The 15,292-nt window shown below is 44.5% G+C and overlaps 1 protein-coding gene across 1 annotated transcript in view; it reads right to left on the bottom strand.

The window, feature by feature from the left end:
• Nucleotides 1–14,135: 14,135 nt before the first annotated feature.
• The window catches only part of LOC147689250 (uncharacterized), a 1,356-nt gene continuing 199 nt past the window's right edge, over nucleotides 14,136–15,292 (bottom strand). Inside the window, exon 1 of the mRNA XM_086939908.1 lies at nucleotides 14,136–15,292. This exon is cut by the window's right edge and continues 199 nt beyond it. Within this exon, the coding sequence (XP_086796034.1) occupies nucleotides 14,136–15,292 (1,157 nt within the window).

Genomic DNA, 15,292 nt, shown 5'->3' with positions numbered 1-15,292 from the left:
TTCAAACAACTCCCCCTCACTAGCTCTGAGGATTTCTGAAGGCATCATGAAATGAAAGCATTGGATTATGGTGTTCATACCAGCAAATCTGTGGAACCGGGTTTGAGTCTCTGCAATGACGCTGAACATCCTTTGATTCTGGGAAAATCACTTAAACTCCCTGTGCCTAACAAAAATTAATGTGTCCTCATGTAACGCAACTGGTGCTATGTTTCGGGATACTTTCGGGTCAAGTTCGTGCTATTTGAAACTCCGTCATAAAAACTCACAAAAAACCAAGAAGGGATGGGATTGAGAAGGTAATCACTCAACAGTTGGATGAGGATTGTGAGAGCGAAGAATGCAGGAGTTGAAGGCAGATGCAAGACAGCATAATTTGAATGGAAGGCTGCAAGGAGGCCGGAGCTAAAGGACAGAGCCAAGAAGACAGGGGATGGAGCGGTCTTGAATGTATTGTATTGCTATATTGATATAGGGCCTACTACCCCAATGTGGAGCACTGAAGCGCTTGCCTACATGAGTAGCAAGCTACAACATGCCAGGTGCGGCTGATGACATTTGAAAGTGGTGGGCCGTAAACTGATTTGCAGAGTGCACCGTAGCGAGCGAGCGCAGCGAGCGAGGCCGAACCACCATCTTTGAAAACAGAGAAGAAAAATCGTGCATTTTCAAGCAAATTTGAGAAAGCAGGAAGGTTAATAGAGCAATTGTGAAAGTGCAGTTATTACATTAATAGATGCCATAACATAGGTAGCTGCTTATTCAGTATAACCACAGAGCTTCATACATTCCGTCCTATTACGCTGCTGATTTCAGACTATAAGACTTTCATGAAAATCTCAGCTCTAAGAGTAGAAGAAGTTGCACAGCAGTTGGGAAACAGCCTTCACAAAGCATTAGGAACCACGCATTACCTTTACCGCGTTTCCATTAGAATGCATGTGACTTCATAACTCATGTCTTTCCACACAGTTTATAGTGTTTAGGTGAAAGAGAATGTACTTAAATTGACATTTGATCAGTAAAATCTGTTTAGTCCCCAAATAGAACAAACACTAGAAAACTTTTAAAAACAGAGATAACAATGCATTTCTGAGTACCTCACTCAGTATTTTTTTTATTTAACAAACAAGTAGCAGCATTCACTTTTTGTAAATGAAATCAGCATGTCTCTCTTTCGGTGATTGGACGAGGTACAAAAATGAGGAAACAAAATACCTATCTGGATTCCCTCCCTCTAACGCTATGTGGATAGTATACCGTAAATTCTGCCTTTAATTAGAGATTTAGAGAACAATCCCACAACACGCTCATTTTAAATTGCTCCTTCAAATTCTTATTTTGTTTTCAAAGTTGATTTAATTTCAGAAAAGCCACATTCCAGACACTTAAGGCATTTATTGGTTAAAAATATACCTTGCTTAAATCATGCAATAAACGTAGTATTGCTTAAATCATGCATTAAATGTAACATAAAATGTACATTATTTCTTGAACCATGTTGAACTAAAATATTTGTATTTCACAGGCCTGGTACTGAGCACTTTCCGCTCACAGTATCTCCATCTCAGGGCCAAATATGCAGTATAATCTCAACAGGGACTAGGATTAGTTGACGTCATTGTCATATAGGGGAAAGAAGGAGAGACATAGAGAAAGTTTGTCAGAGCTACAAAAACACACGCACACACATACAGACTCACACACACACCACCCACACATCAATCTGCACACACACTCACACAGACACCCCCCCACCACACGCTCACATCCACAAACAAACACACATCCCTGGGACATAAAGCACTGCACACAGTGTTGAATACTAGGCCTGCAGAACTTGCCCCTCTGATGGTCTCAAACATATAAGGCCGAGTGGTTTGTGCAAATTACAGGGCGAAGGAAGCACGAGTGGGCTGGTGCTGCAGTCAGAGACAGACAGACAGAAAGACAGACAGACAGAGTAAGAGGAGTTGGATTTAAGGGGGGAGGTACGGTACCCAGAAAGGGAGAGAGCAGGATCGCAGCATAACACCACAACACAGAATTTGTAGTTCTTGTGACCCTGAGTGATGCCCTGCCTGTGTGGGAGGCTGGTTCTGGTTAATAGTCAGTGCTGGTCTGCAATCTCTTAGAAACAAGAACACTGTTCTCCCGCTGGCCCTTTAAATTCCGCAGTGCCTAATGCACATCGCGGCAGAATGGTAAGATGGATGGAAGATACCAAAACAACGTGAAAAGGGGTGACGCTGGCAAGGGCTCAATATCCAGATTATCTCCTCCGTGTCAGTATTCATGTACTCTTCAGCGCTGTCCTTTAAGGCCCTCGCCTGTGCTTGTGGTAGCTGGCCAATCATCAGTTTCCCACACCCGAACCACACCATTAACTATCAGGCAGTTCTCGGAGCACCCCATCTAGCAAACTTGTATTTCGTTTCTGCGTAAGGCTATTAAGCACATGTGTAAATCTGTTGATGATTGTTTTTGGAAACTATATAAGCCCACATCTGGATAAAGTAAAAGCGCGAGGGTGATAAAACAGGCTCCCTTCGGCTTTGACTGAGAAATTAAAATCAATCAATCGTTCCCTCGCTAATACTTTTCACTACAAGGAAAGGGCAAATGTTTAGAGGTTTCATGATAATGATGTCCAAATTTCCCTGAATTTGATGTGGTTTATAAATATCACAAGAAGTGATGAAACAATTTCCGCTTTCCGTAAACTTGACAACTCTTGACACCAAGTTTGAAGGTTAGAAACCCCCTTGAATCACCTTGACATGAGTGTCGTGCCTTCCAGTTTTCTTGACTACAGCCTCCATGTTACAGAAAGACACTACTATACTCAAAATCAATGCTTGAAAAGTCACTACATTTCACACCTCAAATATATAAGTGCGTCTCTGAACTGCCTGGCATATATGCTCATGAATAGCCCCACGTCTTCCTCAAATGTATTGGCACCAAGCAGACAACAAATCCCTCTGGGGAATTTCAGTAGATACCTTATGCAAAGGCATTTTTTCCAATACCCCTTTCCTTCCAGCTGGCAGGCACCAGTCCAAATGATAGTAGTGGGCGCCAGAACAAATCATGGAGCCAACCGCCACCGCATCCTATGTAATCCAGCATAGCCGCCCGCGACTTAAAGCTGCCTGCCATTGCCTGCATTCATCAGCAATGTAAGGAACTGGTGCTGGTGTAAAGCGCACCAATATCTTCCGAGTTTTGTGCCAATTTAAACAGGGGTAGTGAAGGACTGGGCTATTCTAAGGCCCAGCGGTGCCAGGGGACAACACCTGAAACCTTTGTGGGTTACCTGTTCCGGCGTGCAAATCACAGAGACACAGGACACTTCCTTCGGCATCAAAGATCAGCGTTTATTTACTGCAGGGATACAGAGATCGCAAGAAGTACAGCAAAGTGTAGGTTCTGAGAGTCTGCTTCGAATTGCAACAGTGGATCGCTCCTTTAATACATATTTTCGTCATTGCACAACATGGCGAACAAAAGGTTACAACCCAGTTCCCACAGTTCACTTCAAAAGGATTTCATTCATGTTTTCAGGAGCCCGGAACATAATTACAGTAACGTCGCCGGTTCCCAACTGTAAAAATACATTATCCCACCATTAGGCATTCCACTCTGGTTGTAAACGAGCTAAGAGAAGAGACAGAAACAGGTGCAAGGAAGACAAAGACAGATAACAGATTGAAAAGAGTGAGGGGGCAATATCGGAAGCGTGATCACAGGATCAAAGGATTCGAGCCTAATGAATGCAAGGCTGAAACAATGGACCGGCACGGCAAGATGGTCCTCGAGCGGAGCCATCTGCCTTTTCCGTATCATTCCCCTAGTAATAAAGACACACTCAAAGGAACATGCGTCTTCGGCAAGAGCTTGGGAATCCCAGGGTCACGAAGCGAACATCGTCCGTTCGTCGGCTACGTGAGGGCAAGAAACAAAATGGATGCCGTATCTAAAATGGAACCCGTGGGTTCAGATGGAGAAACCCACGAATAGGACGAACGCTGCAAAGTAGAGTAGCGAAAACGCGTACACCCACTAAACTCGTCATTTGCGGTTCATAGATACCAAACTCGTCCATATTCGAACAAGTCAAAAACGTCATTACGATTCCCACGGAACCTCAGAAGTAGCACCTCTTTGGGATTATGCCTCAGGTGCTTCGAGTTCTCGCATGACAGGCCAGTTAATGGCTCCATGATCTGATCTAGTGTTAAATGACGGACATGGCGGGAATCCTAGCAAACCGGCTTATGCAGAAGGAGAGTAGAGCATAATAAGGGACCCACGTGATAACATCTTATAGAAGCGGTTCAATGAAATTATTTTAAAAAACATTATCAAAGCAAAAATAAGACGTATATAAATACAACTAAAGAAGAGGCAAGCGAATCGTCGAATTTCCAATTTAGGATGGCGAAGACAGTAACACTCCTGCAAGACTTCATACACAGCACCAACATGAACACCAAAAAGAATGTTTTTTTTTTATTACCAAAAAATTCTGAAATATACCAGCTATAAAAAATTGCGATGCTTATTATCCATGCATTTTTCTAGCTACATAAAATGATTACCTGCTGCTTTTCAGAGACGTAACACAAACCCCTGCAGCCCTTTGTTCAGAGGAGGCTCTTTACCTTCAAAATACAGACGAAAGTCAGCAGAGTTTTGTTAGACTATCTCGGCATGCTAACTGACTGTAAATGGTTCTTTCAGCCTGTGCTTAGTGGGTTGTCTGCTATGGCGGGAAATGAGCTCTGCAGGCAATTTATTTTGCAACATACGTGAGCAGACTCATCTTTGACACACTCGACCAGACGACGTCAATCAAACCTGCAGCAAATCTTTCCCTGCTCACCACCAGACCACATGCACACCCCACACGGCTGAGATGCTTGGCTGGCCATGGAATTTCCAGGAGCAGAATTTCCTTAATCTTACAGTTACAACCCAAGAAGATCAACTGCCTAAAGAACTCCGTCTCCTAACACACATTCCTGAAGCTTGCCTACTTCTTTGTAACTTCATGAATCCGCTACTAGCGCTAGATCTTTCTTTTTGTCTTTTTTAGCAGGGAATTTAATCACACGAGGAGCAGGCCTGACCACGAGGTCCGGTGGGCCGTGACAAAAACTGTGGAGATTCGGCGCCGATGAGAACGAACGGAAGACTTATCAAGGTCTTCAAGAATCTTAACCATAGTAAGATAAGACTCATCTCCACGCAGCGAGTCGTACTACCCTACCAAGACATACTTCCACGACTGTCCTTATGTTTTATAATACTCAATGTGGGGCCTAATATCTTGAAGTTACAAAGGTGGAACCTATACCTGGAATAGCTCGCTGTGATCACCACACCGAATAGGATTTTTAATATCGACGCTTCATACCTGTATCCTTTTGAATCATAAGACCTCTCCGACGCCAGACCAGTATAGACTGACTAAGATAGCCTTGAAAAAGCCCTGGTGAGGGCGAAACACGTGTCGGCAGTGTAAAGCTGGAAAACTTTTAATATGTTTGACTAATAAAGAACTTGAAGCACAACATTTGTTTTTGGATCCATACTTTGAAGCTCCTATTGAACCTACGGTTGATGTTGGTGTAACAACCTTGGAAAAAAACTATTACCTTACAGAAATGTTCTCTGATAACTGACTTTGTAGAGGGTGCTTGTGCAACTTGGTTGTCTCTTGATTCTTGGTACTTGCATTAAGTTGCATTGCTCAAACACCCCTGGTGGTGGGTGTCTTATCAAGTTCTCAGTGCACCTCTTTGGATACTTCACGTATAACTTGTCCAGTGAGAATTATCATTAACAGAAGGTGCGGACGTTTTCTCTGGGTGAGAAACACTACCACCAAGTTTGTTGTATAAAAACTTGTGACGTGACTGAGGCAGGAGGTCTGCCGACTGCTGCCTGCGCATGACGAGGCAATCCTAGACTAGGAAGGAACGTCACACCAGCAGCGCCCGCGTCCTCCTGTGGCCAATCACTGCATGCCTTCACATGAAGTCACACATGATTGGCCATAGGCTGAGGCAGTGTACCACCACCCACGCGTTGCATCCAATAATGGATTGCCTGCCCTTTCTGCAGTGGACCAGACAATCCTGGCGATGCATGCAGTGCCAGGTATGGCTAGGGGGGCAACCTGACTACTCGCCCTTTGTAACCCCGGGGGCTGCATCCGGCTGCTGTAAGAATCAGCAACCCCCCTGCAGTCCCTCTCTAAGGGGAACTTTAGTGAGCCTAATAACGCGCATGCTCGGGCAAGTTACAGCCCAAAATTCCACATGCGCAGTACTGCTGCTGGCCTGCTGCAGCTGAGTGTGGACTGTCACTCAAGCTGCAACAGAACAGCCAGCCCCACCCCCCTGCACACTCCGTAATTCATCGGATGTGTCCCGGATTCCCTGCGGGAAGCGCTGCGCTGCGGTTATAATTTCCAATTCAATGTGTGCAAATATTATTTTTGGTGTGCTGCTGTGCTCTTGTCGATGGTGCGTCCATGTGGCTTAGTGGGGCTACGCCCCTACGCCCCAATGGAAGCACTGCGGCTGCAATGTGCGTAGGGTGTGTGGTTGGAAGACCGTTGTTTTTGTTTTAAATTTGATACTATGTTAGAAGTGTTCCCATTCAATGTTGTGCATGAGGACCACTGACTGGGGTGCATGCAGCTTATTGTGCAATAGGATGCAGCACTTAGCAGTGGCTTAAGAGGTGAGAGATATGCACACTATTTTGTTTTTCATCTCTGCACGTCCCTTTATGGTATTTATTTTGTTCATAATCCCACCTTGGTGATTACTGCACGGAGTCGTCCATTCTGAAAATACTTTGCCTTGTGTTTAAAGTTAATGGTCCTGAGTAGACATACATTAAGGAGCACACAGTGAGTGATGCAACAGTGTGAGAGTAGGGTAAGAGGAGTTACTGCAGGGTAAGTGAGGTGACCATATGTAAGTGCAGAATTTGACGAATGAATGCATGGTTAGTGATGGGCTTGTTTAAGTGAGATTGCACATTGAGCAGTGAGGCAAAAGGTGAGTGAAGTGAAGTGTGACATGAGTGCAGGGTGAGTAGTGTGCTTGTGTGACTGCAGGGTGAGGTCAGGGTGAACAGCGCAAGTGCAATGCGAGTGCGGAGTAATGACTGTGAGTGCAGGGTGAATGGTGTGAGTGCATGTGGCCAGTTGGAGTGCATTGTAATTGCTGTGAGTGCAGGGTGAGCCTGAAAGTGAAGGGTGAGAATGAGGAGTGAGTTGTCTGAATGCAGGGTGCATTCCTGGACACTTGAAAAAACTCAGCATGTTATTAATGACAGCGTAAGGTTTCGGGTATAAGTTAAACTATTGTTATTCTGGCACTAATAGGGATCAAAGGTCTAGGAAACAATGTGCTGATCCTGCAACAAACTTCCAGTCTTGTGATTAGGGTTGCCAGCTCATTATTTTGATGCCCCAGACAGACCAAAAATAAGCAGTCTCCTAAAGCTGTATTTTCAGCACTTATCTGTGCATACTTTGAACAGCAAATATAAATAGAAAACACTTTTACTTGTGTTCTAGGGCTGCCTGAATGACCCATGACTGCTAATTAAAGGGAACAAAGACAGAAAAGTCACATTACAAATGAATACATACATTTTTATCTATAACCCTATTTAGTGTCAAGACGAGGTCTTTCAGTGTCTTTAAACAACAAACGTCTGGCATTTTTCTTTGGCAACCCTACTTTATATTCCTTTTCATGAAATGCATTCTCACACTTCTACAGCTGTAAATGTACATTTCAAATGTAAGGAATAGGCAGAGTGGACGGGCCCTCTTTTTTTGGTCACAGCATGCTTAGGCTTTCTGGTGTCATGCTGCCTCAGGCCCATGGTTTGTGCTGCTTGCGTTCTCTAGTCATGCCTTGCCCATGCTTTCCTATTCCCACCTACCTGCACTCGTTGGGGCTACCCTGGTTGTACAGATACTGTATCTTTCATGTTCGTCCACTAAATTACCTTACATATGTCCCAGAAATCAACATGTATATTCTCTCTCCATCTCTCCTGCGCTCTCTTTCTCCCCCTCCCTCTCTCTCCCCCTCCTCTCTCTCTCGCCACCTGTGTTAACCCATTTTTCTCTGGATTGCTCGCTGGCCTGAATGTCTGCATTTAGAGGAGCCATGTTCTCACCACATTAAATGCCGTTCTTACCAATGGATTGCTTACTAAATTCTCCCAAAGCGACTTCCTGTACTTTACTTCCTCCAATTATAAAGGTACATATTGCCTCAGAGATTGCTGTTGTCATCCAGCATGCCCTTAAGTGTTCATAGATTGGCGACATCTGCTACACACGTGCTGCTCACTGCTCACAGCACACCCTGTTGAACTAAGTGAAAACTAACAGGGTCAAACTGCAGCAGCAGCACACAATCCCAGCCATAATTTTGGGTAAGGCAGCCACAGTCAGGCTCTGTCATTGTGAGGCACACACTGGTTGCAGGCTGCAGCCCACCACCGGCAGCCTCGAGCCTGCATCCATGCCCTGCAGCCCATGGGAGATTAATGCATATTCGCTATTTTTATATGTAGCTCATATGAGCTATAGGCTATTCAGGCACAAATTCCTTTTTAGGTCTCACTTGGCGTTGCAGCGCATGTGTTGCTCCCCTTGCGAGATTTATTGTTAAGGAGTATTTTAAGAAGAGGGCTTTATGCCCCGCCCCTCATTTCCATTGGCTGGCATCACCATTTATGCTAAACGGTGGCCTGCCATTGGAAATGAGCTATCTGGGTTGCCTCCCTTTGGCTTTTTGTTCCGGCCTGTCCGGACTGGTTGCCTGCTTCACGATTGTCGTGAAGACTTTTCTTATTTGCTTGTTTATTTAACAAGCAGACAAGAAAAGTCTTCAAAACAGCTATGAAGCAGGCATGGAGCTCAGAGGTGCACGGGGTCATGGGGAGGACAAGGGATTCCAGCAGACTCTAGTCTTGCACCTGATCTAGGTACTGCAGTAAACTCGCTCATCCATCAGTGTTATTGCCTCTGCTACCATGTGCAGTTGAGGGAAAGGCTAGATAGTGCGAGAGGTGCCTTCGGATGTAACGGCTGTGCCTTCAGCACTGACGTCCACGTGTGTGTCTACTGAGAGAGGCAGAGTTGAGCCTTCTTGGGTTGTGAAATCTCTCGGTTGAAAGTTTGTCTGAAGATGTGGCCCCCGTCTCTCCCTATGTCCCAGTTTCATGAACGTCTCCTCTGCAGTCTGTAATCAGGCTTTGAAAAGAGGCATCACTTGTACTGTGCCCACATTATACACTTTTTAGATCAGATCTGCTTCCACCTTTCTTTCTTTGACCCCATGCTCAACCCCTTCAGGTGTCTAGACCTCCCACTCCATGTTGAATGCAGAGTGGGCTGTCTGGGGAGGAGTGGAATTGCCGAATCCACCAACCGCAGATGGAAGATGCAGCTGGATGCCAAGATGTGTTCTATCTGAAGCTCTTATGTAGAACAATACTGAGCACGATTGACCAGGCACACATCTTATTTTGGAACAATGTTTGCTTCAAAAACCTTTATACGACTTCTGCTCATTCGCAAAATATATAATAAATCTTTACTAGGGTTGTAGGACTGGGAAAGGTTGCTTAAGATTTCACCTCTTTAAAGGAAATACAGGCCCAAATTTGAAACCATTCAAACGGTAGGAGGTGCAACGGAATGTAACACAGTTTGGAACTAGGTTACAACATTGGTACCAGAGAAGTAATCACAGCATGATTGGATAAACATTAAGCCAGAGTTTGGAATCTCTCTGGGGCAGATCTGGGATGTGGTCCAAGGTGAGGTATAGCAGTGACGTCTGTTGCTGGGTCACAGGGGAAGGGATGCGGACATAGTTTGCTGGGATGCCCTGTTCCTCATGATGGCCAATTGGCGACACCAGGAGGAACAGTGAAGGATGTCACTGAATATAATCATTAACTGGTCAAAATGGAAGAGAAAGTACAAACATATGCTCAGTAAGTTGCAGGTCACATACTTAGGATGGATTTTCAAAATTTATAAGTGAACTGAGTTGAACACAGCAAAATTGATTTGAAAAATGTAGTTCCACTGGACAGAAATGAGAAGGGAAACCTAGCGTTTGCTCAGAGGTCCCTGTGTACAAGGCCGAACCGAATAAAACAAAAACGTTGTAAATCCCGATTTACTTTTCTCCGTGCCCGTTCCACAGCTGTGTAACTGTCCACCCCTTTCCATACTCTCCTGGGCAGTAGAGCTGTCAAGATGATCCTACAGTTGGGCCATGTCTTCAATAAAATTTCACGGTCAGTTTTCATATCAATCAGCAACCCCAAACCAGACAATTGGACCAGGTCATTTTCCCCCAATGAATTAAAAATAAGTTGGGCATGTTTTTAAAAGAAAACTCTCTTATCAGTGGTAGTAACTGGCCCCATTTCATCCCACTTTTCCCCCACCATGAAAAAACAACTGCATTGGACGAAAAAAACAAGTTCCTGCCAAAGTGCCGCTTCTCCGCCTGTGTGGCTGCCCACTTGATGAATGAAAGGCCAATGAGCCATACTTGCTTGCAGGAAATGTCAACACCTGAAAATAAATAACAATTAATACCCAGAGCTTAAATATTATGTTCCAGTTGTCTAATGTAACGGAAAAAGCAATTGGAAGACCATCGCCCTAATTTTTTTATGTTCTCAACGGAGAAACCCCACCTGGCCGCTTCTGAGGCTGCCCCAATGCGAAAAGAATGTGTACCAAATCTTTAGGGATCCTCACCAATAATTCCCATGGACTTTCTTAGTATGGCTAACAATTGTGATGCTTTAAATTGCGAGCCATCTTGATGACGAAAAAGGAATATGGAAAATGCACCTCCTATGTTAAAAAAATCGGACCAAGCTTGTATAGGGCAGAGAAGTCCACCTATGGCCTACAACGTTACCGTGGAACCCCTACCTGCCTGATCAGTTTTGGAATGCTCTAGATAAATTTCAATGTGTGACTGAAATCGTGATACGTGCGTGGTCTTCAAATCATCATTAACGGCAGTACCCAGGAGCTCTGACACACTGAAAGCCCAAAAAAGAGCCATTCCAGGCACAATTTTGATAAATGGAACTCAAAATTAGAAAAACAAATCTTGGGGAAAACTGATAGGATCTTGGATAATAATTTTAATGATATAGGGTCTTTCTGATAGGAACCCTGCTTCCATTGCTTAGTCCAACCTTGAAGCATTCTCTTACCCATCTCACCTGCTGAGGGCTCGTAACCCCAGAAAAATTTCCATAAAAAGAAATACCTGCTAATTTGCCAGCTGTAGTGGTGGAAGAAACATATTTCTTGGTATTTAACATAATAAAGCACACTACATCCTCCCTAAGCTGTCGCACACCCAATCCAGTGCAAGATCTAAACATGGCACCTGAATCTAAAAATTCCAGTCAAGCTCTTCTGTAAGCCAATTTGGTGCTTTTTGCAAGAGAGTTCTCGACGAGCTGACAAGCATTCACATCCCCAGAGTCCATATCTCGCTGGGAATGGGAGTCCTCTGCGAGTCCGCTCCGGGCACCAAACTGAAAACGAGACAGGGCATCCGCGATATTATTGTCTATGCCTGCAATATGTTTTGCCTTGAAAACAATGTTAAGCTGTAAACACCCAAGCATAAATATCTGTAGTAACTTCAACATCTGCCTATCTTTTGCCTTCTGGCCATTGACTAAATCTACCACTGTCTTGTTGTCAACATTGAATAACACTGTCTTATTAGCTATTTTGTGACCCCATATTTTAAGAGCCACTATAAGTGGAAACAATTCCAAAAAGGCAATGCTCTTCTTTTTGGCTAACCAGTCTTCCAGGCATTTCTCAGCACACCACTTACCATCCCAAAATAAGCCAAATCCATGGGCACCAGAAGCATCAGAAAAAAGTTGCAGTTGCCAGAAAAATTCGTCATCCATGGACCAAAGTGTGATACCATTGAAATCCGATAGGAAAATTGACCAAACCTCAAAATCTGCTCTCATATGTGCTGAAACCCTGATTCTGTGGTTAGGGAGTCTCATACCTGACATAGAGAATCCCAATCGCCTGCAAAAAGACCTGCCAGCACGGATGACCTTGCATGCGAAATTTAAATGACCCAGCAGACATTGTGCTTCTAATAAAGTCAATTTGTGTGCACAGTATGCCCTGTCCAAAAGCCCTGTAATTTCAAAAGTTTTCTTTTTAGGAAGCCTAGCCTGCATTTTGATAGTGTCTATCTCAATGCCAATATAGGTAAGGCAACAACAAGGGCCTTCCGTTTTGTCCTCTGCTAATGGTACTCCCAATGTATCTGCAAAACACTTGAAACCCCGCAAAGCATCTTTGCATTGGGGGGAATTAGCTGCACCTACAAAAAGGAAATCATCCAGGTAGTGTGTAATGCCTGAATGTCCCGTCTGGTAAATAAAACACCACTGCAGAAAAGAACTAAATGTCTCAAATAGTTTACAAGAAATAGCACATCCCATAGGTAGGGTCGTGTCAACAAAATGTGGCCCTTCAAAAAATATGCCCAATAATGAAAAATACGATGGGTGCACTGGCAACAACCGAAAAGCTGATTTAATGTCACATTTTTCTAACTGTGCCCTCTCTCCTGTGTTCCTGATGATAGTGAAAGTTGAATCCACCGATTCAAAGTGTACCATGTTGTCTTCTTTAGCAATGAAATCATTAACTGAAGAACCTTGTGGCCAAAAGAAGTGTTGAATCATCCTGAACTCGCCCTCAGCTTTGTTGGGCACGACCCCCAGCGGAGACACAATCAAATTTGCTAAAGGACAATGATCAAAAGGACCTGCCATCCGGCCTTCCTGAACCTCCAACAACAATCTTTGTCTAACTATGTGTGGAAATTGGTTAGCAGACTTCAAATTCTGTGCAAATCCGGGGCTTCTAGGACCCTGATAACCCAACTTTAAACCTTCCTGAAAACCCCAGCTTAAGATGTCGGCCTCCTGCGTGTCAGGGTAGCACAGCAACCATTTACATAAAATGTCCACCCTGATGGGAGTAAAAGCCCTTGTTGCCAAACTGTGGTGTAAACCCTCTGCCCCTGCCAGGAAAACCAGTTCCCCCTTGATTCTGTTCCCCGAAACATAGGATGACAGCGTGTTTGCCCCCACATCTGGAGCACTTGTGTTTGTATTTGCATGGGTTGCGCAAACAATATCCTTTGTTGAAATTCCAGCATGCCCCTGAGACCATGTTTGTAGCTCTAATCCACCCCCCCCAGGGTGGGTCTAACCTGAAAGGGCCGATAAGGTACCGCCAAACCACTGGCTGTGAGCATAGATGGGGAGGCATTTGGGGGTACATCCACTGTATCCAAAGCTCATTGTCTACCTCCACCCTTGTATTGGCTGGTCATAATGCTAACTGCACCCTAAACTCTTCATCATAATGAAGCCACGCATATCCCCCAAATTCAGATGCTGCCTTTCTAATAATATCTAGGTATTTAAAAAGGGATACCGATCTGTCTGTACATTTTTCACAATATACACTGGCAAAAATGAGGAAGGCAGAAGTTCAGGAGTCTATGTTTGTTGGAACCCTTGGACGTTTTAAAAGTTCCCAAGCCTCTTCTTTGGAGCCCTCTTTTGCTTGTATGTCCCTGTTAAGAAGTTTAAAAAGTCAATAAATTCCCCTTTCCATATCTTATCCTTCGTGAACTTGCTTAACCCCTTCGACGCGGATGACAAAGCCAGCTCGTCATGGGCGTTACCTGCGCTGCGCGGATGACGAGCTGGCTTTGTCACGTTACGCAGGATTTTTAAAAATGCCGCGCACAGCGGGAAAAGCCGCCGCGGCAAAGCGGTTAAATGAGCCCCCAGAGGCATAGAAACGCCCATATAAGGCAAACGTTTAAACATGTCAACTGTCTATGTTCAAGATCTGTTTTGTTTGAACTCTCTTCTACCACTGATGCCTGACCCGGAGTAGACACTGTCCCACCCTCTTTACTGTCGGCGAGAGAATCTCGTTTAGTATCTAATGTCATATGCGTCCCATCAGTACCCGCGCTTTAATCCACTCTTGAACATTTTGAAGACCACACTGAAATCTCACCTGGCTTATGCTGTGCGTAGAGTTCAGCCAATCCGCCATGCTTCACCCCTTTGCTCTGTTTCTTCATACCTACTCCGCGAGTGCCAGGTTCAGTTCCTTTGTTCTGCAAAAAATATAAGCTGGACAATTCTTTAGTGTGCCCCCCGGTAGCCCCGAAAATTGAGGTGTCCTCAGGTTCTGACAGCTCCCCCTCCTCCAATGACTCATTGTCCCCCTCCTGTGGAAAACTACCTACCACCTGTTTCTCATCAAAACTACCAATCATGTCATTGCCGCTAGGCTGCTCCTCATCTCCAATACCACCATCAAATTCCCTCCAATTTACAACTCTTTTGAAATGTTCAAGTTTCTTGTCGTCAAGTGGCGTGGGAAATTTCGCCCGAAATTCCCCCGTTTTCTTGCTTCTGTCGTTGCAGGACGTTTGATGCCTGGGTGGTGCGCTCTTACTGCCCTTTTTTGTGCCTGGCAGTATTTCTCCCTCGCCGGACCGCAAAATGCCAGATTTTGCAGATGAAAATTTGCTATTTTGTTGTAGGCGTTGTATTTTGCTTCCATCCGTAATTTCCTGCGGCATCCAGACCCACTGACCTTGTCCCCCAAATGTCTTATGAGCAGTAGCCTGATTCATGTCCATTTGAGTAGCCATATCTAACAAAGGTGGAGAAATCTGAGACCTTTGTGGACCTAGGACGCCCTTATTGGATATATAACATCTATTCATGGCTAAGGAGTGCACAACATAAGAATTTGGTGAGTCAACTGTAATACACTGAAAAGCATCGCCATCTGATTGAGATATCACAGGGGCTAAACTTCTGTCCATTGATACTGTTGGTGAAATGACATTCTTCCCAACCTTATTCAATCCAAAAATGTTAATGTCCCTCTCAACTGTATTTACTTCAGGAAATAATGTGGGCCTATCCCCGATCTGGTCACCAGATAGCGGACTGGTTACAATAGAAGCTTTGCTAAAAGAGACTCTTTCCAGCATGGGATCTTTCTTAAAGTTTGTTCGTCTTTTAATATGACAAGTGGGCAGTGGGTGAGTGCGCACCTTATTGCCTTTTCCTCGTGATGGCTTTTGAGTGGATTCGACAGGCAGGACCGCCG

This window comes from Lissotriton vulgaris, chromosome 10 (genome assembly GCF_964263255.1).
Source record: "Lissotriton vulgaris chromosome 10, aLisVul1.2, whole genome shotgun sequence".
Taxonomy (NCBI): Eukaryota; Metazoa; Chordata; class Amphibia; order Caudata; family Salamandridae; genus Lissotriton; species Lissotriton vulgaris.
The sequence above is the reverse complement of the archived record's forward strand: the minus strand, read 5'-3'. Positions and strand labels throughout refer to the sequence as shown.